Source organism: Dendropsophus ebraccatus, chromosome 7 (genome assembly GCF_027789765.1).
Source record: "Dendropsophus ebraccatus isolate aDenEbr1 chromosome 7, aDenEbr1.pat, whole genome shotgun sequence".
Classification (NCBI taxonomy): Eukaryota; Metazoa; Chordata; class Amphibia; order Anura; family Hylidae; genus Dendropsophus; species Dendropsophus ebraccatus.
The window spans coordinates 60,964,189-60,985,689 of NC_091460.1; the positions used below are offsets into that span (position 1 = coordinate 60,964,189).

Consider the following 21,501-nt stretch of genomic DNA (forward strand, 5'->3'; position numbering starts at 1 on the left):
CGGACCGTGCCCGCTAATAGCGGCGGTCCCGGGCTACACGCGGCACCCGGGATCGCGGCACTTCAAAGCGGGGCCGCCGCGCGGCCCCGCTTTGAAGTGCTAATGAGGACATAGGACGTACCGGTACGTCCTATGTCCTTAAGAGGTTAAATGGCACCCATCCATTCAATTTCAACAGTGTGTGAACATAGCATTTCTGTGTTTTCAATTCACTCCTGGTTTTGGTTCCAAAATACTGAGAAAAAAATACATAACATAGCCTAAAAGATAACCAAGTAAATATAAGACAGACCTAGAGTGTATCTCAAATTAGATTGCTTTGAGCGGCTTTTATTCCTATATACACTACCCATCTAGTGTATACATTAACAGGGGGCAGCAGAAGACCTCCATTATTTTGGATTATGTCTTTTAGGGAAGAAGAAAACAAGAGTCATAGGGAAGAGCATCCTTCTGCTGTATATCATAACAGTCGTGTGGAGGTAAGAATGATCTCCTACGACCTATAACCATCCAAGTTATACATACAAGTTACAAATTTGGTGAATCAGTAAATTCCACGGCGGAACTTCAAACACAATACATATCTGCGGTTAAATAGCAGATTTAATATGACATGGCTTCAATGTAAAATTGTGGGGTAGAACTGTGAAATCCCCGCCAGAGGACACATAAATTACCAGCCTATAACATGTGTACATTACATGCATTCTTACTAAGGAAATATAACCCGGAATGACCCGGTGATTCTGAAATTCAACAAAAGTGGTATATCCATTCAGTAAATGAGTAATACAACATAGCTCAACACCAGATTTTACTAGTGAAACAAAGTTTCACAACAGGTGAAAAAAACTTTTGACCTGTAATCAGACATGATCAGGAAATATAGTAAGGGAGGTAGTGCGGCAGCCTTCAGTGATTTTCATATCTGTATTGGGTCTGTAACTTGCCATTAGTGGTGAGTTGTTGCATTTTTTTGTATGTTTTTTGTTGGTACAATGTTTAGAATAGAGCTGAATACAAACCATACAAGTCCATACAAACAAGTATTACATGATAATTGAGCACCTCTGAAATAGGAAAAGCTAACTAAAGATAAGATGCAATGCATTAACCACTGGATCACTCATAGCACCTTGTCCGAGCTGTACTAAGCTCATACTGCAGATGCGACAGGTGTCAGCTCCACATTATTTATTGATACAATATGGATCTGTAACATAATCTGTTTAATGTAAACCTCCATATACAGACAGGCTTTTCTTGATTTTCTCATGCATCTTATATAGGGGAAAGCTGCATGTATTCTTGATAAAGCTAATGGGTTTTCATATCTTACAAAGGAATAAACGCATCAACTTATATTTGGGTGAGTCCATTAAACCATTCCATCTGGGGAATTATACACTAAGCTCAGAGACAAAAAAAATGACTAACATAAGCCCCACTCTTGAAACACAGAGTGATCTGGATATTTCTTGACTCCACGGGCAGAGGTGTGAAAGTGCCATAGGCAGAGACATCAGATAAAGCAACATCTTGCTAAACCCATTCAATCACAGGGATTAGGAAAGGAGTGCTTCTATTTTTATTCCACAGATTTACGCCAATCCTTAAATTAGTAGCTTCTATAAACACCTACATTTGTCATAAATGTCTCCTATGGAATTCATAAAACCAGAAAAAAAAAGTTTCCAGTTTTAATCCTATCATGGATGCGAGAAGGAACCCTCCCCCTAGACCACAGGTCCATCTTAGCGATTAACATAGTCAAGGGGATTATGTACTACTTGCCGGAGAACGTGACTGTCTTTAGACTTGGTAAATGTGTACAGAACTGACATAAAGTCAGAAAATCCTAAATAGATGCATTAGTTTAATGAGATCTCTTACAAATATGTGACAGGCTATACGCCCTTCTTTTCCAGGCGAGCACGTTTTCACCAGTCCACAAACATTAAAGGAAGTTCAAGAGCTGCACATACGTCTCCATTCATACTAGACCATACTAGGGGTAAAATGGCCCTTCTTACCTACAGCTTATGGGGTGGAAAGAGGGGCAACATTGCTATAAGCCTCCTGCTTCATGGTAGGGGGGTGGTGGTGTGAAAATATACCAAGTATGGGGTCTACTATGGGACTCCTCTTCTCTGCATATACCTTGGGGTAAGTTCACACTAAGGAATCTGCGCAGAGAAGTTTTGGGGGATTTGGCCGCCACGCACATCTCCGCCTGTGCCATAAACTCAATTCTATGCATAGGTGTATTCCACCGTCCGCCGGCGGACCTCGTCCGATTATAGAGCCACATTTTTCCTAAAATTTTGGAATTGGTGGGAATCCTAGTGGTCATATGCCCAACGATCCACTAGTTATAACTTTGTGAAGTATATAAGAAAGAAATAATAGGTCTGCATGTAGTTTTCAGCCAGTCAGGATTGAAGGTGACATTTTTCATGTTGATTCAATATAAATGTTTTGATCCAGTAACAGCAATGAGAGATCTACATTTTAATGTTACACAACTTCAGAGTATTCCATGTGACTGATATAATTATAGAATATTACCTGAACACCAGGTCTGAGAGTCGATACAAGGTCTTTAATCATCCGAACTTCTGAAACAGTGATTCCACCGATCACAAACAGGATCAAGAGGGAGGAATCTCCAGGATGTGGCCGGCTCACCTGGATACATATGAGAAACACAAGGGATTTTAATGACCTGTATACAGCTCCATTTACTTCAATGGAACTGAGCTTCAAACCCCACCCAATCTGGAGACAAGAGAGGGGGAAAAGTGGCCATGTTGTTGTAGCACTTGATAACCCTTTTAGGGTGCGTTCACACCTACAGGATCCGCAGCAGATCTTCAGCAGATCCGCAGCAGATTTGATGGTGCAGATTTCATGCTGTGTTCAGTTATTTAAATGAAATCTGCTGCGGATCTGCTGCGAATCCGCAGCAGAAAATAAGCTGCGGATCCGGTAAGTGTGAACGTACCCTTAAAGATTATTCCATTCTGCAAAGAGAACAAAGTTGAATATCATTGTTTATCATACATATTTAATTAAGTGGAGAATGTACTAATATCCATTATTATGATCAGTATGATCAGTGGGGGACCCCACTGTTGAGCTGCAGTGCACACAGCTGTAATGTGACCCCTTTATTTTCTCCATTCACGTGGCCAGATGAATAGATGTGGCTATGTTTGGTACTGCAGCTTCACTTGAGTCAACCTCTTTATTCAGATTTCTAGACATTGGGGGATATTTATTAAGTCCGGCGTTTTTTACGCGGGACTTATAAATGTCCCCGCATCTCCGGCGATACGGGGATTTATGTAGAGGCGGACTGCCTCTACATAAATCCCATGCGCTTTGGTGCGCACCGCCGAAAACCTACGCCAGCTGAGGACTGGAGTAGGTTTTCGGCGTATCTTTTTGCGGAACGGATGGGGAATCGCGCGGACTCTGAGTCCGCGCCCTCCGTTCCGCCCCCTTCACACCCCCTCCCCGCCCCCCGGCGTACCCGGCGGAAAGTGCGGATTGGCAAATATTTTATTCGCAAATCGACCATTTGCGAATAAAATATTGCCCAAATCGGCAATTTCCGTTGAAAACCCCCGGACCGCACGATGATACATGTCCCCCATTCTCTTTAAAAATACTCCAATGTAATGTTCCCCATAGTGCTGCTTTTCAGATGTTGCAGCAGACAACTCCTGACAGCTTTCTCTTGACAGAGCATGATGGGTGTTGTGGTTTTGCAACAGCAACAGTTTGAGGAATTTAATTCTGTTCCTCTACTTGGTTGATCCCTGAAGTCAAAAGTCCCAAGAAAATCAGAAAACAGACCCACATGCTGGCTTACCATTGATTTCTGCGATCATATGCTCACACTCCTGAGTGGCGCTCAGGCATTTACTGCACTATGTAATCTGCACAACTCAAAGCTTTCACTGCCTTATACAACAACATAGAAGGCAGCTGGCACCGCCAATAGCAGCTCTCTGCCAGCGGGCAGTCTTGGCTAATATATCTGTCCAATAGTTACACATTTGTAACAAAGTTCAGTGCACATCAAATTTTTATATACATAAAAAAAAGTTCACAGCACTCACCGGTTGAGTAGTAACTTCTTTTATTGTTCACATCCAGCCAGAACTTAAAAATGGTAACAATTGTTTTGTTTTATAAAAGCTTCATCGTGCCCCACAATGAAGCTTTAGTAAAGCAAAACAATTGTTGTCATTTTTATGTTCTGACTAGATGTGAACAATAAAAGAAGTTACTACTCAACCGGTGAGTGCTGTGAACTTTATTTCTTCATATATATTTGCTTACCTGCATTACGTGTAATTCCCGATCATATAGATATTAGCCTATTATTCTGACTTTTTTTTAACTTGTACCAATTCAATTTACAAATTGCACAAGAAATGGTTGAGCTATCCTATTCCTCAGCATAGTTCTGCTGAAGATCAGTACTGAGAGAAGGTGCTAAACTCAAGTCGTCTGATGCCAGACATGGACATACAACAAAGGGAGAGTGATCTTGGATAGATGAAATATTTAACAGTTTACCTCCTAACAGTTTCACCTCCAAAACACCCGCTAAACTTAAAGGGGTTGTCCAGTGAAATTCCTTTTCCTTTCAAATCAAGTGGTGTCAGAAAGTTATATAGATTTGTAATTGACTTCTATTTAAAAATCTCAAGTCTTTCCGTACTTATAAGCTACTATATATCCTGCAGGAAGTGTTGTTTATTTACATTCAGAAACAGTGCTCTCTGCTGACATCTCTGGCCGAGTCAGGAACTGTCCAGAGCAGGAGAGGTTTTCTATGGGGATTTGCTGCTGCTCTGGACAGTTCCTGTCTCGGCCAGAGATGTCAGCGGAGAGCACTGTGTCTGAATGTAAATAAACAAAACTTCCTGCAGGACATACAACAGTTTATAAGTATGGGAAGACTGGAGATTTTTAAATAGAAGTTAATTACAAATATATAACTTTCTAACACCAGTTGATTTGAAAGAATTTTTTTTTTGCTGGACAACCCCTTAAAGTAATCAGTAGAGTGTACAACACTGATTCTATATCTGCAATTTGTATCCTTCTATGTTCTTGCATTTCTTTGCTATAAGTCCACAAATGAAGTCTAAGTAGTCCTATCCATTGTATTCTTCAGATAAGTAGTCCTCTCTATGCACCAACATGCCCAGTATGTAGGCTTACAGTGGGGAAATACAACAGAGTGGAAAGATACAGATTACAGATTTGGAATCAGGATCCTTTTCTACTTACAGATGACTTTAGTTTAGGATTTTGAGGAGGGTGGGTTGGAGCTGACAGAGTCTTATGCTTCATTGGATAGCTTTATATCACTAGAGGTATCCTGCCAGCCTCAATGTTAACGATTATCAAGTTTGCAATTATAACCTGTAGCACACTAATGTTAATGGACACATTCATTCTCTGATCTCTCTGTTAGTGTTCTTATAGGACACATGAACTGGGTTGTCCAAAGCAGAAAGCAATAAAATGAAGGGTTAAGAATGCTTGTAAGGAGGACACATGATGGGCGACTCTTTCTGGAGTGGGTGGCAGGCAAGCAGGTTCTGTAGATTAGGGAGGAGATCCACTGGTACAGAGAAAGGGCCCTATTCCACAGTAACGATAATCGGCCGGATCGGCCCCATTTGGCCTGATTCGGCCGATTATCGTTCGGTGAAATAGAGAGAATGATCAGCCAATGATCGTGTCATCGGCTGATCGTTCATTTAGGGCCAGACCTAAAATCATCGTTCCCCCTCGCGCATCGCTTTGGTTGAATAACGGTGCGCGGCGGGCGGCCGACGATTTGACAGGCTGCAGCATCATAAATTACCTGTCCAGGCTTCTCCGCGCTGTCTTCATCCCCGGGTCCCACGCACTCTATCTTCTGAATGGCCGGTCAGCTGACGGAGCGCTCAGCCAATCACAGGCCGGGACAGCCGCGGCCTGTGATTGGCTGAGTGTGGCCTGTCAGCTGACCGGCCATTCAGAAGATAGAGTGCGTGGGACCCGGGGATGAAGACAGCGCGGAGAAGACCTGCAGGTAATGTATTAATGCTGCTGCAAGGGCTGCAAGGACATCGGTAACGATGTCCTTGCAGCCCTCGCTCAACGATCATCGGACAGTCAGTCAGAAAGACAGTCATTTTCTAGATTATCTGTCCACTCTCTCAAGCATTTAAGTCAATGCCTGGCACCTTACAGCTGCTGGTCTGAGTAGGCGAGTCCTTTATCATGGTTTGGCATGCAAGCTGAAGAAGCCTTCTCCTGTAGCATGCCATCACCAGGTCTCTTGACCATGCAGGGTCTGAGCTTGTCTTCTCCAGAATCCCTCACATGGCAAAGCGATACTTGGCACAGGAACCTCTCTCATTGGTTCCAACAGGTGTGCCAGCTTGTCAAGGAATTTTTAGGCCCATGTACACACAGACTAATTATTTAACATTTATTGGTATAAATGTGAAAGAAAACAAACCTAGGTTCATTACACATATCACATAGATACTGTCCACTATTAGCATTGCTTCTTGAAGAGAATATGGCCTCTACATATCTTTAGTAAAGAAGTATAATGACTCTGTACTTGTCGTTCAGGTACCACATACATATATTTCAATGTGATCCCTGACCCCCTGCTATATGGAGTGATGTTAATTTACACCTTAATATCCATACAGCACACACTATTCTATCTATAGTTCCCAGATTCTTGCTGCAAAAGTAATTTCCTAAATTATAAGGGTTACATGAACCTTAACTAATAAGCAAGCAATCATAGGAAACAGAAAGGCAAGCACTGGCACAGGTGGCTGGGTGGCATCTCTCTTACATTCCAGCCCTTCTCCAAGGAATAGTTCTATCTTAATAAGACAAGCACCATCCAAGGCTGTAAAATAATAACATCCTGACTGTCAATCTTCCAGCTGTGACAGATTTTTGGCCCTCAGACATACTGTATGTAAGGACATGACTCATCCACACACAACTCACATTGCTAAATCAATTTCTGTTACATAATGTACACAGCCCGCTCTTCTAGTCTATTCTCAGCTTGTGGGCTGCGATACACATAGAAAGTCAGACCCATAGAATTAACCTGTTTGTGCTGCTCCACTAAAGAAATCATTTAAGGTTGTTTTTATTTCTTGGGACAAACATGCGATGAATGATGTAATTCTCATCCACGTGGAGGTACAAGGTGAAAAATGTGAATAACAACAGAAAAAAAAAAATCTGTATTTACAAGAGCAATAATGTCCAGGTTCCCATTTGATAAGCTACTGGGGCAGTATTTCTCAGTCATAAATGCAGCCAGCCTAGATCAGGCCCTAGTACACAAGGTCCTTATACTTGCCAAGATAAGCTCGAAGCATATTGGTTTTTTTGTTTGTTTTTGTATTTTTCATTTTATATTTTATTTTTTGCCAGATTTTTGACATAGGGGTAATTTTTAGTATCTAAATAATTTTGGGGTCTAAATAATGCGGTGCTATATTTCAGGGGTCTGGTCAAGAGTCAGAATTATGTTATGATGTTGTCCAAATACAATTTGTCTGGTTTAGGGTCTGAATACATTTAAGAGGTCTGATAAGTGGTTTAAATCTCTTTAGAGGTCTGGCCTGGGGTCTGAATTCATTTGGTTGTATAAAGTCTTGAAAAATAGCTGTGAGCTTTTAGTAATTCCTCAATACTAAAATGGTTGATAAACCCTGTGCTAGGGAATTACATCTGGTTCTATATTAATTATTATTAAATTACCCACATAATCTGCCCCCTCCAAACCGCTTGTACTGTTGGATAGCTGCTTTGAATCCAAGATCTGTCCTGGGGTCCGTTTGGCAGGTGATGCAGTTATTGTCCTTAAAAAAACTTTTAAACTTGCATCTCTGTGTCAAATCGGCGTGGCCTAAAGTGTCTGTGCCCTTGGCCTGCACCTCCTCTCTGTTCCTCCTCACCGCAAGGAACACCGCTGGCCAGCATTTTGCCCATGTACTGGATTTGTCCTATGTGCAGTGTTCAGACAAGTGGCGATTAGAAAAAAATCCTGTCCAGGGGCGTTCTTAATGAGGAGGAGGGTGAGGAGGAGATACAGAGAGGCGTCTCAGGCCTAGGACACACACACTCTAGGCCATGCCAGTTTGACTCAGGACTGCAAGCTTAAAAGTAGTTTTTTTAATGAAAATAATTGCATTGCCTGCCGAATGAACCCCAGGACAGATCTTGGATCCGATGGTACAAGAGGTTTGGCAGTGGCAGATTTTAGGTTCACAGTCTCTTTAATAGCATTTTCTCCAATAATTCGCTAGTCAGAACACAATAGCACAGATGCAGCCACTGGTAAAATACAGGCTGCCATGTACAGTATGCTTGCTGCTGCTCAGTTCTGCCTCTATACTATTACAAATGGCCAGTTTAAAAAGTAAGGGTAAACTGTACCTGGTACAGAATAGATTTACTTTACAGAAGTTATAGTAATTTACACAGCTTACTAAAATAGACATCCTGATGGTTTCAGTGTATGATGGTAATAAATACAAGCTGATCTGGGTTCAGTATTGCTGGTACATTGTGAACTTGCAGTAATTGCTTACAGTGATGGTGCCAGCTCTTTGTTTCAATGTAACAAATCCTCTAGTAGAAAAGAATTTATAAACACAACTTACTTCTATAAAAGACGCAATGATGAAGACAATGTTTTCTACTTTAATGTCACTTGAACTGGGACAGAGTAAACAAAGCATGCAACCTGATGTATACTCCTAAGAACACAATAGTATACGTACCTCACAAAAAAATCATCATCTCCATTCAGAAGAAAAATGTAAGGTAAGAAAGGTGTAGGGAGTGGAAGAAGAGACAACTGCTAAACTGGAGACCTCAATACTCTTAAGATCTTCATGCCCTGAACTGCCCCTTAACCCCTTAACGACATCGGGCGTTAATTTACGCCCCCGCGCCCTGGTACTTAGGGCAAATGGTGAACACACAGCGATCGGGGAAGATGGCCTGCTATAATGTATAGCTATAATGTTAACCCCCCCCGAGCCGATAGCAGCTGAATACAGCTTTCCGGGTCATCACTGACCCGGTGACCTGGAAAGCAATGGCGATTGACAGCACCAATCGACATTATTGTCCCCAACAAAGATGGCGCCGGTGCCACCTCCACGATCGCCGTGATAGGCCAGCCAGTACCGGCCGGCCCATCACGGCGATCTAACAGTTAAAAAGTGTCCGGCCGGGTTCTGCACCCCTCAGCTAGGTAGCTGAGGGGTGCAGAACAGGTGTGTGTATAGCGTAGTGCACTATACTCACCTGATCCCGGCGTCCGGAACGAAGATCTGCGGTCCCGCGCGTCCTCTTCTCCTCGTCACCGCTACTTCCGGGTTAGTTCGGTCTTCGTCGGGAATGTTCGGCTTTTCGGGCTTTTCCGTCGCCCCCATCTTCGGCCATCTCCGCCAGCTCAATTCTACTGCCCCCTAGCGGCTGATCAGTGTATATTATACACTGATCATTTGCTTTGGGGTAAAAAGATGTTTGTTTTTTTTCAAATTTTTTTTCTTTTTATTCGCCCTAACGCCGCTGAGTGCTGATCAGCATCGCACGTAAAAGCGCCGCTGATCAGCAACTCCTCCTTTTTGGCGTAGGGGCGTTTTTTCCCCCCTATATCCTACCGCCACTGTCTGCTGATAAGTACTGCACATAAGTGCGGCATTTATCAGCAGCTTCTTTTTTGGCGTAGTTTTTTTTTTTCCTTACTGTTAAAAAAAAAAAACGTAAAAAAACACTACACTAAAGATGGCCCCCAGGGTGTTTTCGGCGTCAGACGCATACGTTATTATTGCCTCCGACACCGAAACAGCCAGTGAGGATGAATGGGGGGGGATCCTTCTTTCCTCCATTCACCCTCATCATCCTCATCATCCAGTGACGTGTCTGGGGGTAGTGTAGCGTACGCTGCCCCCCAGACACGTCTTTTCCGCCAGTACCTTCTCAAAAAGAGATGACGGTATGGCGTGAAATTCTCCAAACTCTGTGAGAGTACCTCAGGGTACTCTTACAGATTTAGGGTACGTGCACACTGCAGAATGGCGAAGGATAACACTTTGTGCATTCCACAGCTGGCACCCCCCAGCGGACTGATGTCGGCATGCGTCTCCACCCGTGTCATAGACTCCATTCTATGCAAGGGTGGATTCCGTCGTCCGTCCAAAGAATGAACACGTTCATTCTTTAGACAGAGGGCGGAATCCGCCCATGCATAGAATGGAGTCTATGACATGTGCAGAGCTGTGCGCGCCTGCATCAGTCCACCGGCGGGTGCCAGCTGCGAAATGCACAAAGGGTTATCCTTCGCCATTCCGCAGCGTGCACGTACCCTTAGAGTGTATGAAGGAAGGGACACCCAAATCCAGCCCCCAGATGCCCCCCCCCCTCCTCTGAGTTAGTGGGAAGATGGTTGGGGAACTGATCTTCCCACTGCTGGATAAAGGTTACCATCCGTACGGGGATAACTTTTATACCAGCACCCCCTCTTCCGGTCCCTCGCTGCCCGAGCTACTGTAGCTTGTGGCACGATCCGAAAATATCGGAACCAGTAATTAGAGCCCTAATATTTAGCAGCCATGGAGCGGACCCAGCGCTTCTGGATATGAAGGACCCCGCATCGCACCAGGACAACATTTTCCAGGTGACGTCCCCCACACTGGAGAAAGGGAGACCCCAGAAGAAGTGCAGAGTGTGGCGTAACAGGGGGATCAGGAAGGACACCATTTTCCAGTGTGACACCTGTCCTGATCACCCCGGCCTCTGCATACAGGATCGCTTCAAGGCGTACCACACGTCATCGGAGTTCTACATTTTCTAAATTCTGTCCCATATTCCTATTTCAGGGGTCACGTTGCTCCAGGGATTATTCTGATTGCCATTATGGAGTCAGGAAGGAATTTTTTCCCTGTGATGAGGCTACTGTCGTCTGCCTCACAAGGGTTTTTTGCCTTCCTCTGGATCAACACAGGTTGAATTTGATGGACACCTGTCATTTTCAACCTTATAAACTAATAATTGGCCTAATACCCCCAAATAAATTAAAATTGTCCCTTTTCCCGAACTAAATAGGTATGGCCGCCATTCCCATTAGAGGATGCCATGATGCAATTACAAAGCCTCTGTGCGGCCAGGACAGTAGAAACCCCCCACAAGTGACCCCATTCTGGAAACCCCATAAGGAATCTAACAAGGGGGGCAGCGGGGATATGGCCCCTTGGTGACGGACACATTTGTGCCGTGAAAATGAAAAAAATTGTATTTTTTATTTTCCTGGCACATGTTCAACAAATTTGCCCGTCACTAGTGGGGTCCATATGCTCACTGCACCCCTTGTTAGATTCCTTATGGGGTGTAGTTTCCAGACAGAGGTCACTTGTGGGGGGTTTCTACTGTTCTGGCAGCACAGGAGCTTTGTAATTGCAACATGGCCTCCATCCTCCATTCCAGCCTCTAAATGGTGCTCTGTCCCTTTGGTCGCTTGCCCTGTGCCCATATGGCACAATATGTCCACATGTGGGGTATTTTCGTACTCAGGGGAAATTACTCTACACGTTTTGTGTTCTTTTTCTTTTTTAACCCCTTGTGGAAATGGAAGAAATCAAGGCTAGACCAACATTTAGTGTAAAAAATGCTCAATTTTTACACTTAATCATTGATCTTGTCTTGATTTTTTCATTTTCACAAGGGGTTAAAAGATAAAAAAAAAAAACACAAAATGTGTAGAGCAATTTCCCCTGAGTACGAAAATACCCCACATGTGGACATAAAGCGCCATTGTGGGTGCAGGGTAAGCCTCCAAAGGGAAGGAGCACCATTTGGTTTTTGGAGGCTGGATTTGGAATGGAATGGATTTCGAGGGCCATGTTGCATTTAAAAGGCCCCTGTGTTGCCAAGACCGCTGAAACCCCCCACAAGTGACCCCATTATGGAAACTACACCCCTTAGGGAATGTAACAAGGGGTGTAGTGAGCATATGGACCCCACTGGTGACGGGCACAAATGTGGAACAATGTGGCGTGAAAATGAAATATTAAATTTTTTACACTATAATGTTGGTTTAGCCTTAAATTTCAGAAGGGGTTAAAAGAGAAAAAAACACACAAAATGTGTAGAGAAATTTCCCCCGAGTCCGTAAATACCCCACATGTGGACATAAAGCGCCATGTGGGCGCAGGGCAAGCCTCCGAAGGGAAGGAGCGCCATTTAGATTTTGGAGGCTGGATTAGGCCAGAAAGGATGATGAACGCCATGTGGCATTTACAGAGCCCTCGTGCTGCCAAAACACTGAAACCCCCCACAAGTGACCCCATTCTGGAAACTATACCCCTCAAGGAATTTAACAAGGGGTGCAGTGAGGATATGGACCCCTTGATGACGGGCACATTTGTGCCGTGAAAGGGAAAAAATGAAAAAATTCCCTTTCACGCCACATTGTTCCACATTTGTGCCTGTCATCAGTGGGGTCCATATGCTCACTGCACCCCTTATTAGATTCCTTGAGGGGTGTAGTTTCCAGAATGGGGTCACTTGTGGGGGGTTTCAAGTGTCTTGGCAGCACGAGGGCTCTGTAAATGCGACATGGCCCTTGAAATCCATTCCAGTGAAATTCAGCTTCCAAAAGCCAATTGGCACTCCCTTACTTTAGAGGCTCGTCCTGCGCCCGCTTGGCACTTTATGTCCACATGCGGGGTATTTCTGTACTTGGGAGAAACTGCGCTTCACGTTTTGTGTTTTTTTTTCTCCTTTTATCCCTTTGTGAAAATGAAAAATTGAAGGCTAGAACAACGTTTTAGTGTAAAAAATAACTTTTTCTTTTTTCACGCCACATTGTTCTGAAAATCTGTGAAGCACTTGTGGGGTCCAAATGGTGTTTTTTTATGTTTTGGAACCTGAAGTGGTACAGTCAAAAATGACCAAATATAACGGAGGTATTGAAATTCACTAGGCGCTACTTTATATCTGAGGCTTGTGGTTGCGTCAAACAATGCATTAGGGCCACATATGGGGTATTTCTATAAACTGCAGAAACGGGGCAATCAATATTGGGGTGCATTTCTCTGGTAGTAGGTTTATAATTATGAAAAATATTGGATTACAATAAAATCTCTGCATAGAAAATAAAAATTTTCAAATTTCTTGCACACTTAACTTTTATTTCTGTGACTCTCCTAAAGGGTTAAAAAAACTTTTTGGATGTGCTTTTGCAAAGTTTGGGGGGGTGAAGTTTCTGAAATGGGGTGCTTTGTGGGGCTTTCTAACATGCAGTCCCCTCAAATACACTTTAAACCTGAACAGGTCCCTAAAAATATCTGATTTTGAAATTTTACGGAAAATTTGGAAAATTGTTGCTAATGTTTTAAGCTTTCTATTGTCTAAAAAAAAATGAAAAATAGTTTAATAAATACAGCCATCATAAAGTAGACATGTTGCTAATGCTATTTAATATATAATTTATGTGGCATATCCATTTTCTGTATAAGCAGAAAAGTTTCAGAGTTGGGAAAATGCATTTTTTCACAATTTTTCACGTTATTTTGGTTTTTTTTCATAAAGATTGGTTATAAGTATCGACTCCAATTTACCAGAAATGTAAAGTACCATATGTCACGAGAAAACAATCTCAGAATCAGCCGGATAGGTAAAAGCATTCCCACTTTATTAATGAATAAAGTGACACTGGTCATATTCATAAAATTTGTCTCTGTCCTTAAAGGGGTAGTCCACCCAAAAAAAAATTCTTTCAAATTAACTGCTGCCATGAAGTGACAGAGATTTGTAATTTACTTCTATTAAAAAATCTCAAGCCTTCCAGTACTTATCAGCTGCTGTATGCCCAACAGGAAGTTGTATTATTTCCAGTCTGGAGAGTAGGAGGGGTTTTCTATGGGGATTTGCTCCTGCTTTGGACAGTTCCTGACATGGACAGAGGAGGCAACAGAGAGCACTGGGTCAGACAGGAAAGAAAACACCACTTCCTGCTGGACATACAGCAGCTAATAAGTACTGGAAGACTTAAGATTTTTTAATAGAAGTGAATTACAAATCTCTGGCACTTTATGGCACCAGTTGATTTGAAAGAAATTTTTTTTAGGTGGACTACCCCTTTAAGGCTATTTCAGGCTCTGTCCTTAAGGGGTTAAGTTTTTAAGCCCCCTGCTCTCATGATGTTTTTGCAGTTATAAAACTCCCGTTTCTTTAACGAGAGGTTTGTGTAACATGAAAGAGTAAACGTACCAACACATACTTAATGTCTACAGATTAGCAGAAAAAGAAATTCTGGTGTCACATTTCCGACTATGCTTTTAAGTGTAAATTTAACTACCATCAAAAGAAAAGTGTGGCTGATGCATATAATTCAATAACTACAATCTGTTCAAGCAAAAGTAGTGGAATGATAGGCTCATCTTACGGCACTACTTGTTCCTGAAGAAAAATGCTTAGATGTCAAGCAAATGCCAATGAAGCAATTTTCAGTTATCCTATTATAACAAGAGGGAAGGTGGGCGCAATTATTATGTAATATTTGTTGCAACATTTCTGGCACTGCAAGATTTAAAGTGTCACTGTTGTTATAACTTTCAAAGTCTAAATCAACAGTAGATGTGATATAAAACAAGTTTTGCAATTTACATTGATTTCTTGTTGTTATCTTGCTGTAAAACAAACCTATACTTACCAGAAATCCAGGTCCAGTCTCCTGAAGGCAGATTTTTAGTCCTGTGCTGGTTGAAAAAAAGGGACTAAACATGAAGACTTCATGACACATGAAGTCAGAACCAATAAAGTGTCACAACTCAATGTGTCCATCAATCACATGACTGCCTTCTCTCTGAGCATACAGATAACCTGGGAAACACTGAACTTTCTGTGTTTCAAAACTTTACAAAAAAAAAGTCAGAACACAGGAAGTGCTGTTTTGTCCATGAAAACTAAAAAAAAAATGAATGTAAATTTCAAACTTGCTTTATATCACATCTACTGTTTATTTGAAACTTATAATAACAGTGACACTTTAAAGTTTTTGCATTCATTCCCTGTCAAATGTATTTTTATTGCTTTAATTTATCTAAAAGGGAAAAAAAAGTAACTTAATTCATATTACCCTATGGTTACGTATCTACATATATGGTTACGTATCTCATATAAGACAGTTATGTGTCTCCATGGTATCAGACTACAAACTCTGTGTAGTCTGACCTAGCAGTCATGTTCCCTTAAATTTGTCTTCTACCTCTACCAAATGTACTGTATGTTAGTAAGGGCTCTTGGTTTTAGTTCAATTTATTAAATCTTATGGAGTCTTTTGTTTCACAAAATAAAATAATTAAATATGTGGTAAAAGAAAAAAATACAACTCAATTATAGAAAAGGTATTATGTTTGGGGATAAGAATCAGATAAACTAAAGTCAGATACCAGTCATGAAATGATATGTCAAAAAGAAAGAAAAATAACTTTTTTTTTTTATTTTGGAAAATGTTTTTGAAGGAAAAGTGTGCTTACATCGGAGCAGGCTGCAACCAGAAAAAAGTTCAGACTTCTTGCAGTGTTTTTCTACCAGAAGTAGAAACCCTAATTTTCACTTCAGTCAAAACAAGTTTGTGTGGATAAGTAATTCTGCAAGGCGCGTCTTTATCGGATATAGGTCAGATTCCAAACCACAAATTGCAATACCACCCTTTTACAATGTTACTTGTTATGAGAAGGTATTTCAGTTTCAATGGAAATGTTGTGGAGACATGCAATCTGGTTAGACAAAAAGTTTAGAAAAGCCTCTTGTTCTAAGTATTTGGCTGTGTAAAGGACGGTGGAGACTGCCAGCAAGCTTATTATATTTGGTATTTGCATTAGTTTTTGCTGCCTAAAACTTTCCTTGAAATAAAAATGATGAAAGAAAAACAGTATACCCTGGCTGAGACTATACGGACACACCCTGCACTTACTGTTCTTACTTAGGTGTGTTCCTAGTCTATATATAGGATTGCAGTCTAATGTATTTTTTATGCAAACAGCCTGAAAAAGCTCAAAATGTCCCTGTAGTTATAACTGTCAAAATGTAAATCAGCAGGGGATGTGAAATAAAGCAGGTTTGCCATTTTCTTAATTTTTTTTTTTAGTTCTCATACTTTAAAACAAGCTATACTTACCAGGTCCAGTCTCTTGAAGGCAGCTTTTTAGTCTTGTGATGGTTGAAAATAAAAAAAGGCTCAATGTGTCCATTAATCACATGACTGCCTTCTCTGTGAGCGCTCACATGACCTGGACTTCCTGCATTCAGTCTTTTTTTTTCAACAAGACCAAAAAGCTGCTTTCAGGAGACTGGACCTGGATGCATGTATAGCTTTGTTTTAAAACATGAAAAAAAATAAATAAAAATGCGAACATGGAATTTACATCTCATATCTTCTGTTGATTTGAATTTAAAAAGTTATGACGACAGTGACACCTGAATAGTGTGAATAAAAGGCTATAACACAATAAATGTTATGGGCTTAATGTACAAATTCATCAGATCTGTAGCATCTTATAGTCTCTTATTCTTTATTTCTTTTAACCCCTTAAGGTCAAAGCCAATTTTCGTTTTTGCGCTTTTGCTTTTTCCATTTTATGTTTAAAAGTCCATAGCGCTTGCATTTTTTCACCTAGAGACTTATATGAGCGCTTATTTTTTGCGAAACCAATTGTACTTTGCAATGACAGGCATTATTTTTCCATAAATATGCTGCGAAACCGGAAAAAAATCATTTGCGCTGTCAAACTGAAAAAAAAAAAACGAATTTGTTTTGATTTTGGGGAGTTTTGCATTTACGCCGTTCGCCCTATGGTAAAACTGACTTGTTATACATGTTCCTCAAGTTGTTACGATTACAACGATATATAACATGTATAACTTTTCTTGTATCTGATGGCCTGTAAAAAATTCAAACCATTGTTAACAAATATATGTTCCTTAAAATCGCTCTATTCCCAGGCTTATAGCGCTTTTATCCTTTGGTCTATGGGGCTGTTTGAGGTGTCATTTTTTGCACCATGATGTGTTCTTTCTATTGGTACCTTGATTGCGCATATACGACTTTTTGATCACTTTTTATAAAAAATGTTCTGGATTTGATGCAACCAAAAATGCGCAATTTTGCACTTTGGAATTTTTTTTCGCGCTGACGCCGTTTACTGTACGAGATCGGGAATGTGATTAATTAATAGTTCGGGCGATTACGTGGGCGGCGATACCAAATATGTTTATTTATTTATTAATTTATATTTATAAAATGGGAAAAGGGGGGTGATTTGGACTTTTATTAGGGGAAGGGATTTTTTATTAATAAAAACGCTTTTTTACTTTTTTTTTTTACATAAACTAGAAGCCCCCCTGGGGACTTGTATATACAAAGCACTGATCTCTCATAGAGATCAATGCTGTGTATATACACAGCAATGATCCATCATATCGGTGATAGATTGCTATGGCCTGCTGCAGGCCATAGCAATCTATTGCCGGGCCGGGATCAGCGTCAGTGCGACGCTGAGGCCTGGGTCGGCAAGAAGAACGGATCTCCCCCCCCGCGATCGCATCACGGGGGGGAGATCCGTGCCACTAGACGCCAAGGATGTTGTGCATAAAACACTTCAATGCAGCTGTTAGGTTTGACAGCTGCATTGAAGTGCTTAATTAGCCGGCACGGCAACGGGACCAGCGCCGGCTAATAGAGGCACTGCTTGGCTGCAGATTGCAGCCAGGATCGGTGCCGTTCAGAGCGGGGTCCCGGCGGGACCCCGCTCTGAACACCCCCCGCGGCACCATGACGTACCAGATACGTCATGGGTCGCTAAGGGGTTAATGTGTGCAGAGCCACGTCAATGTGAGCTGTCACACACACATCAGTGTCCTCGCCACCGGAGGTAATGACACGGTCAAAGCCACGGTCACACAGATGCCTGCCATTAACCCCTTAAATGCTGTGATCTATAGCGATTGCGGTGTTTAAGGAAGTTAGTGACTGGATAAGCACCTGTCACTTACTGATCAGAACCCCTGCAGCTTAAATGCGGGGGGTACCAATCACTTACACTGACAAGCAGAGGAGTTCTCCTTACCTCCGTCCTGTCAGATTAGCGATCTTCTGATAGAGTCTGTCCTTAGGTAGGCTCTATGAGAAGATCGCTGATAGTACTGATCAAAGCTATGCAATGGCATAGCATTGATCAGTATATGCAATTTAATGGTTGCATATTTAACTGTAAAAGTGTAAAAAGAAAGTGTAAAACAATTTTTCTTTTTATTTCAATATGTAAATGACCACCTTTCTCTTTATAACTATGAAAATATAAATATGTAAAATAAATAAATAAATAAACATATATATTGCAGCGTGCAGCAGTGTCTGATCTATTAAAATAACACAATATTTTTTCTGCATGATTAATGGCATAAACCAAAAGAGGAAAAAAACATTAGGATTGCTGATTTTTTTTACATTTTATATTAGAAAAAAATAATAAAAAGCAGTCAAATTTTTTTTTACACCAACATGATACCAATAAAAACTAAAGATCATGGTGCAAAAAATGACACCCAGCCTGCCCTGTAGGTGGAAAAATAAAAGTGTTATGTCAAGTTTTTCTGGCTGTAATAGGTTTATGTCTTGACTTTTTTTGTGTGTTTTTGTGTGTCTGCATTTTCAGCTATATCAACATATACCTGCCTAGTGTGAATGGTATCATAGGAGAGCTGACCAAAGCTTTTTAATAGATAGGTGGAAACTTTATTGCAATGCTGGTATCACACCCCTCACCCTCCTAATCACACTCACCCAGTTCCTGCCCCTCTGACTATTCAGGAAAAAGTACAGATAATCTACTAAATAGTAAAACCACTATACAGTGCTGACCAAAAGTATTGGCACCCCTGCAATTCTGTCAGATACTACTCAATTTCTTCCAGAAAATGATTGCAATCACAAATGCTTTGGCATTAATCTCTTCATTTAATTTGTCTTCAATGGAAAACCACAAAAAGAATTGTCAAAGAGCCAAATTGGATATAATTCCACACCAAACATAAAAAGGGGGTGGACAAAAGTATTGGCACCCTTAGAAAAATCATGTGATGCTTCTCTAATTTGTGTAATTAACAGCACCTGTTACTTACCTGTGGCACATAACAGGTGGTGGCAATAACTAAATCGCACTTGCAGCCAGTTAAAATGGAATAAAGTTGACTCAAGCTATGTCCTGTGTCCTTGTGTGTGAACCACATCGAGCTTGGAGAAAAGAAAGAAGACCAAAGAACTGTCTGAAGACTTGAGAAGCAAAATTGTGAGGGAGCATGAGCAATCTCAAGGCTACAAGTCCATCTCCAAAGACCTGAATGTTCCTGTGTCTACCGTGCGCAGTGTCATCAAGAAGTTTACTGTGGTACTGTGGCTAACCTCCCTAGATGTGGGCGGAAAAGAAAAATTGACAAGAGATTTCAACGAAAGATTGTGCAGATGGTGGCTAAAGAATCTTGACTAACATCCAAACAAGTTCTAGCTGCCCTGCAGTCCGAGGGTACAACAGTGTCAACCTGTACTATCCGTCAGCATCTGAATGAAAAGGGACTCTATGGTAGGATACCCAGGAAGACCCCATTTCTGACCCAGAGACATAAAAAAGCCAGGCTCGAGTTTGCCAAAATTTACCTGACAAAGCCAAAAACTTTTTGGAAGAATGCTTTTTGGTCAGATGAAACAAAAGTAGAGCTTTTTGGGAAAAGGCATCAACATAGAGTTTACAGGGAAAAAAAAGAGGCCTTCAAAGAAAAGAACACGGTGCCTAAAGTCAAACATGGTGGAGGTTCCCTGATGTTTTGGGATTGCTTTGCTGCCTTTAGCACTGGACTGCATGACCGTGTACATGGCATTATGAAGTCTAAAGACTACCAACAAACTTTTCAGCATAATGTAGGGCCCAGTGTGAGAAAGCTGGCTCTCCCTCAGAGGTCATGGGTTTTCAGCAGGACAATGACCCAAAACACACTTCAAAAAGCACTAGAAAATTTTTTGAGAGAAAGGACTGGAGACTTCTAAAGTGGCCAGCAATGAGTCCAGACCTGAATCCCATAGAACACCTGTGGAGAGATCTCAGAATGGCAGTTTGGAGAAGGCGCCCTTCAAATCTCAGGGACCTTGAGCAATTTGCAAAAGAAAAATGGTCCAAAATTCCAGCAAAGCATTGTAAGAAACTCATTGATGGTTACCGGAAGAGGTTGTTAGCAGTTATTTTATCTATAGGTTGTGCTAGCAAGTATTATGCTGAGGGTGGAGTTTTGTGCAAAATGATCAATGATTTGACTTTTTCATTCTCTTTTGTGTTTTTTTCATTGCAAGCAAAATAAATGAAGATATTATTACCAAAGCATTTTTTAATTGCAATCATTTTCTGGAAATAGCAGGGGTGCCAATACTTTTGGCCAGCACTGTATCTCATTGACCAGGGAGCATGGAAAAAAGTAAAAAACAACATTTGAATCGAGCCATTGATGCTAGAATCTTTAATATAGTATTTTTTTTTTGGGGGGGGGGCTGACCATAGGTCCTCTTTAATGTCTGTTTGGTAATTCATACACTTCTTTATATAGATGGTTCACCAATTCACATACTCTATAATTTTACATAGTGCTCACCTTACCTGTGAACCATGCCAGTGACGTGGAAATTTTTGCAAACTATATTCATTGTGCTATCTTTCGGCATTGAAGGCACTCAATGAGCAGTTGTAACAGGAATATCAATAATTTATCCTATTCTTCAGGTATAAATAGATTTTATAACACTCCTAGCCAAATTCACCCTTTCAGGATTAAACACACTTGGAATAACTGCTCATTTTTGTCACAATGGCAGCCTTGCTCTTGGCCTTGTAGATTCACGTGGCCCAACCTGACACAGATGCAAAAAAACATTCACGTGTACATAAACATGACCATTCTTTTTCTGGATGGAGTCAGAATGAACAAATACTATCCTCCTACGTTGATAAATCATAATAACAGTTAAGTCCACTAAACAGATCCTTTGCACTTCCTCAGCTGCAGCGCCTGTCACAACATTATGCCTTCGCCAACTCGGGGAATGTGATCTAAGAATGGTTGTTCTGAGCAATGTCTTCTGTGGTGTTGTAACACATGCAGAGACATGTGCTAGAGAGTCAGCCCCTCACACGGGGCACACAATGGCCGCATAATATACTGGATAATGGCAGAATTCAAAGCATTGAGAAAATGCATGACATGACTATAAACACATTTCAGATGTGTGTAAAATAACTACCAATGCTAACCTATGTTCCTTATCTATCTAACCATTGTAAAATGCTGTAATCCCTGTAGTTTCAGATATAATATAGTGCA

At 41.2% G+C, this 21,501-nt stretch overlaps 1 protein-coding gene across 1 annotated transcript in view; it reads right to left on the reverse strand.

The window, feature by feature from the left end:
• The window catches only part of SCFD2 (sec1 family domain containing 2), a 398,883-nt gene that overhangs the window by 16,220 nt on the left and 361,162 nt on the right, over window positions 1-21,501 (reverse strand). Inside the window, 1 exon segment of the mRNA XM_069977619.1 lies at window positions 2,572-2,691. Within this exon segment, the coding sequence (XP_069833720.1) occupies window positions 2,572-2,691 (120 nt within the window).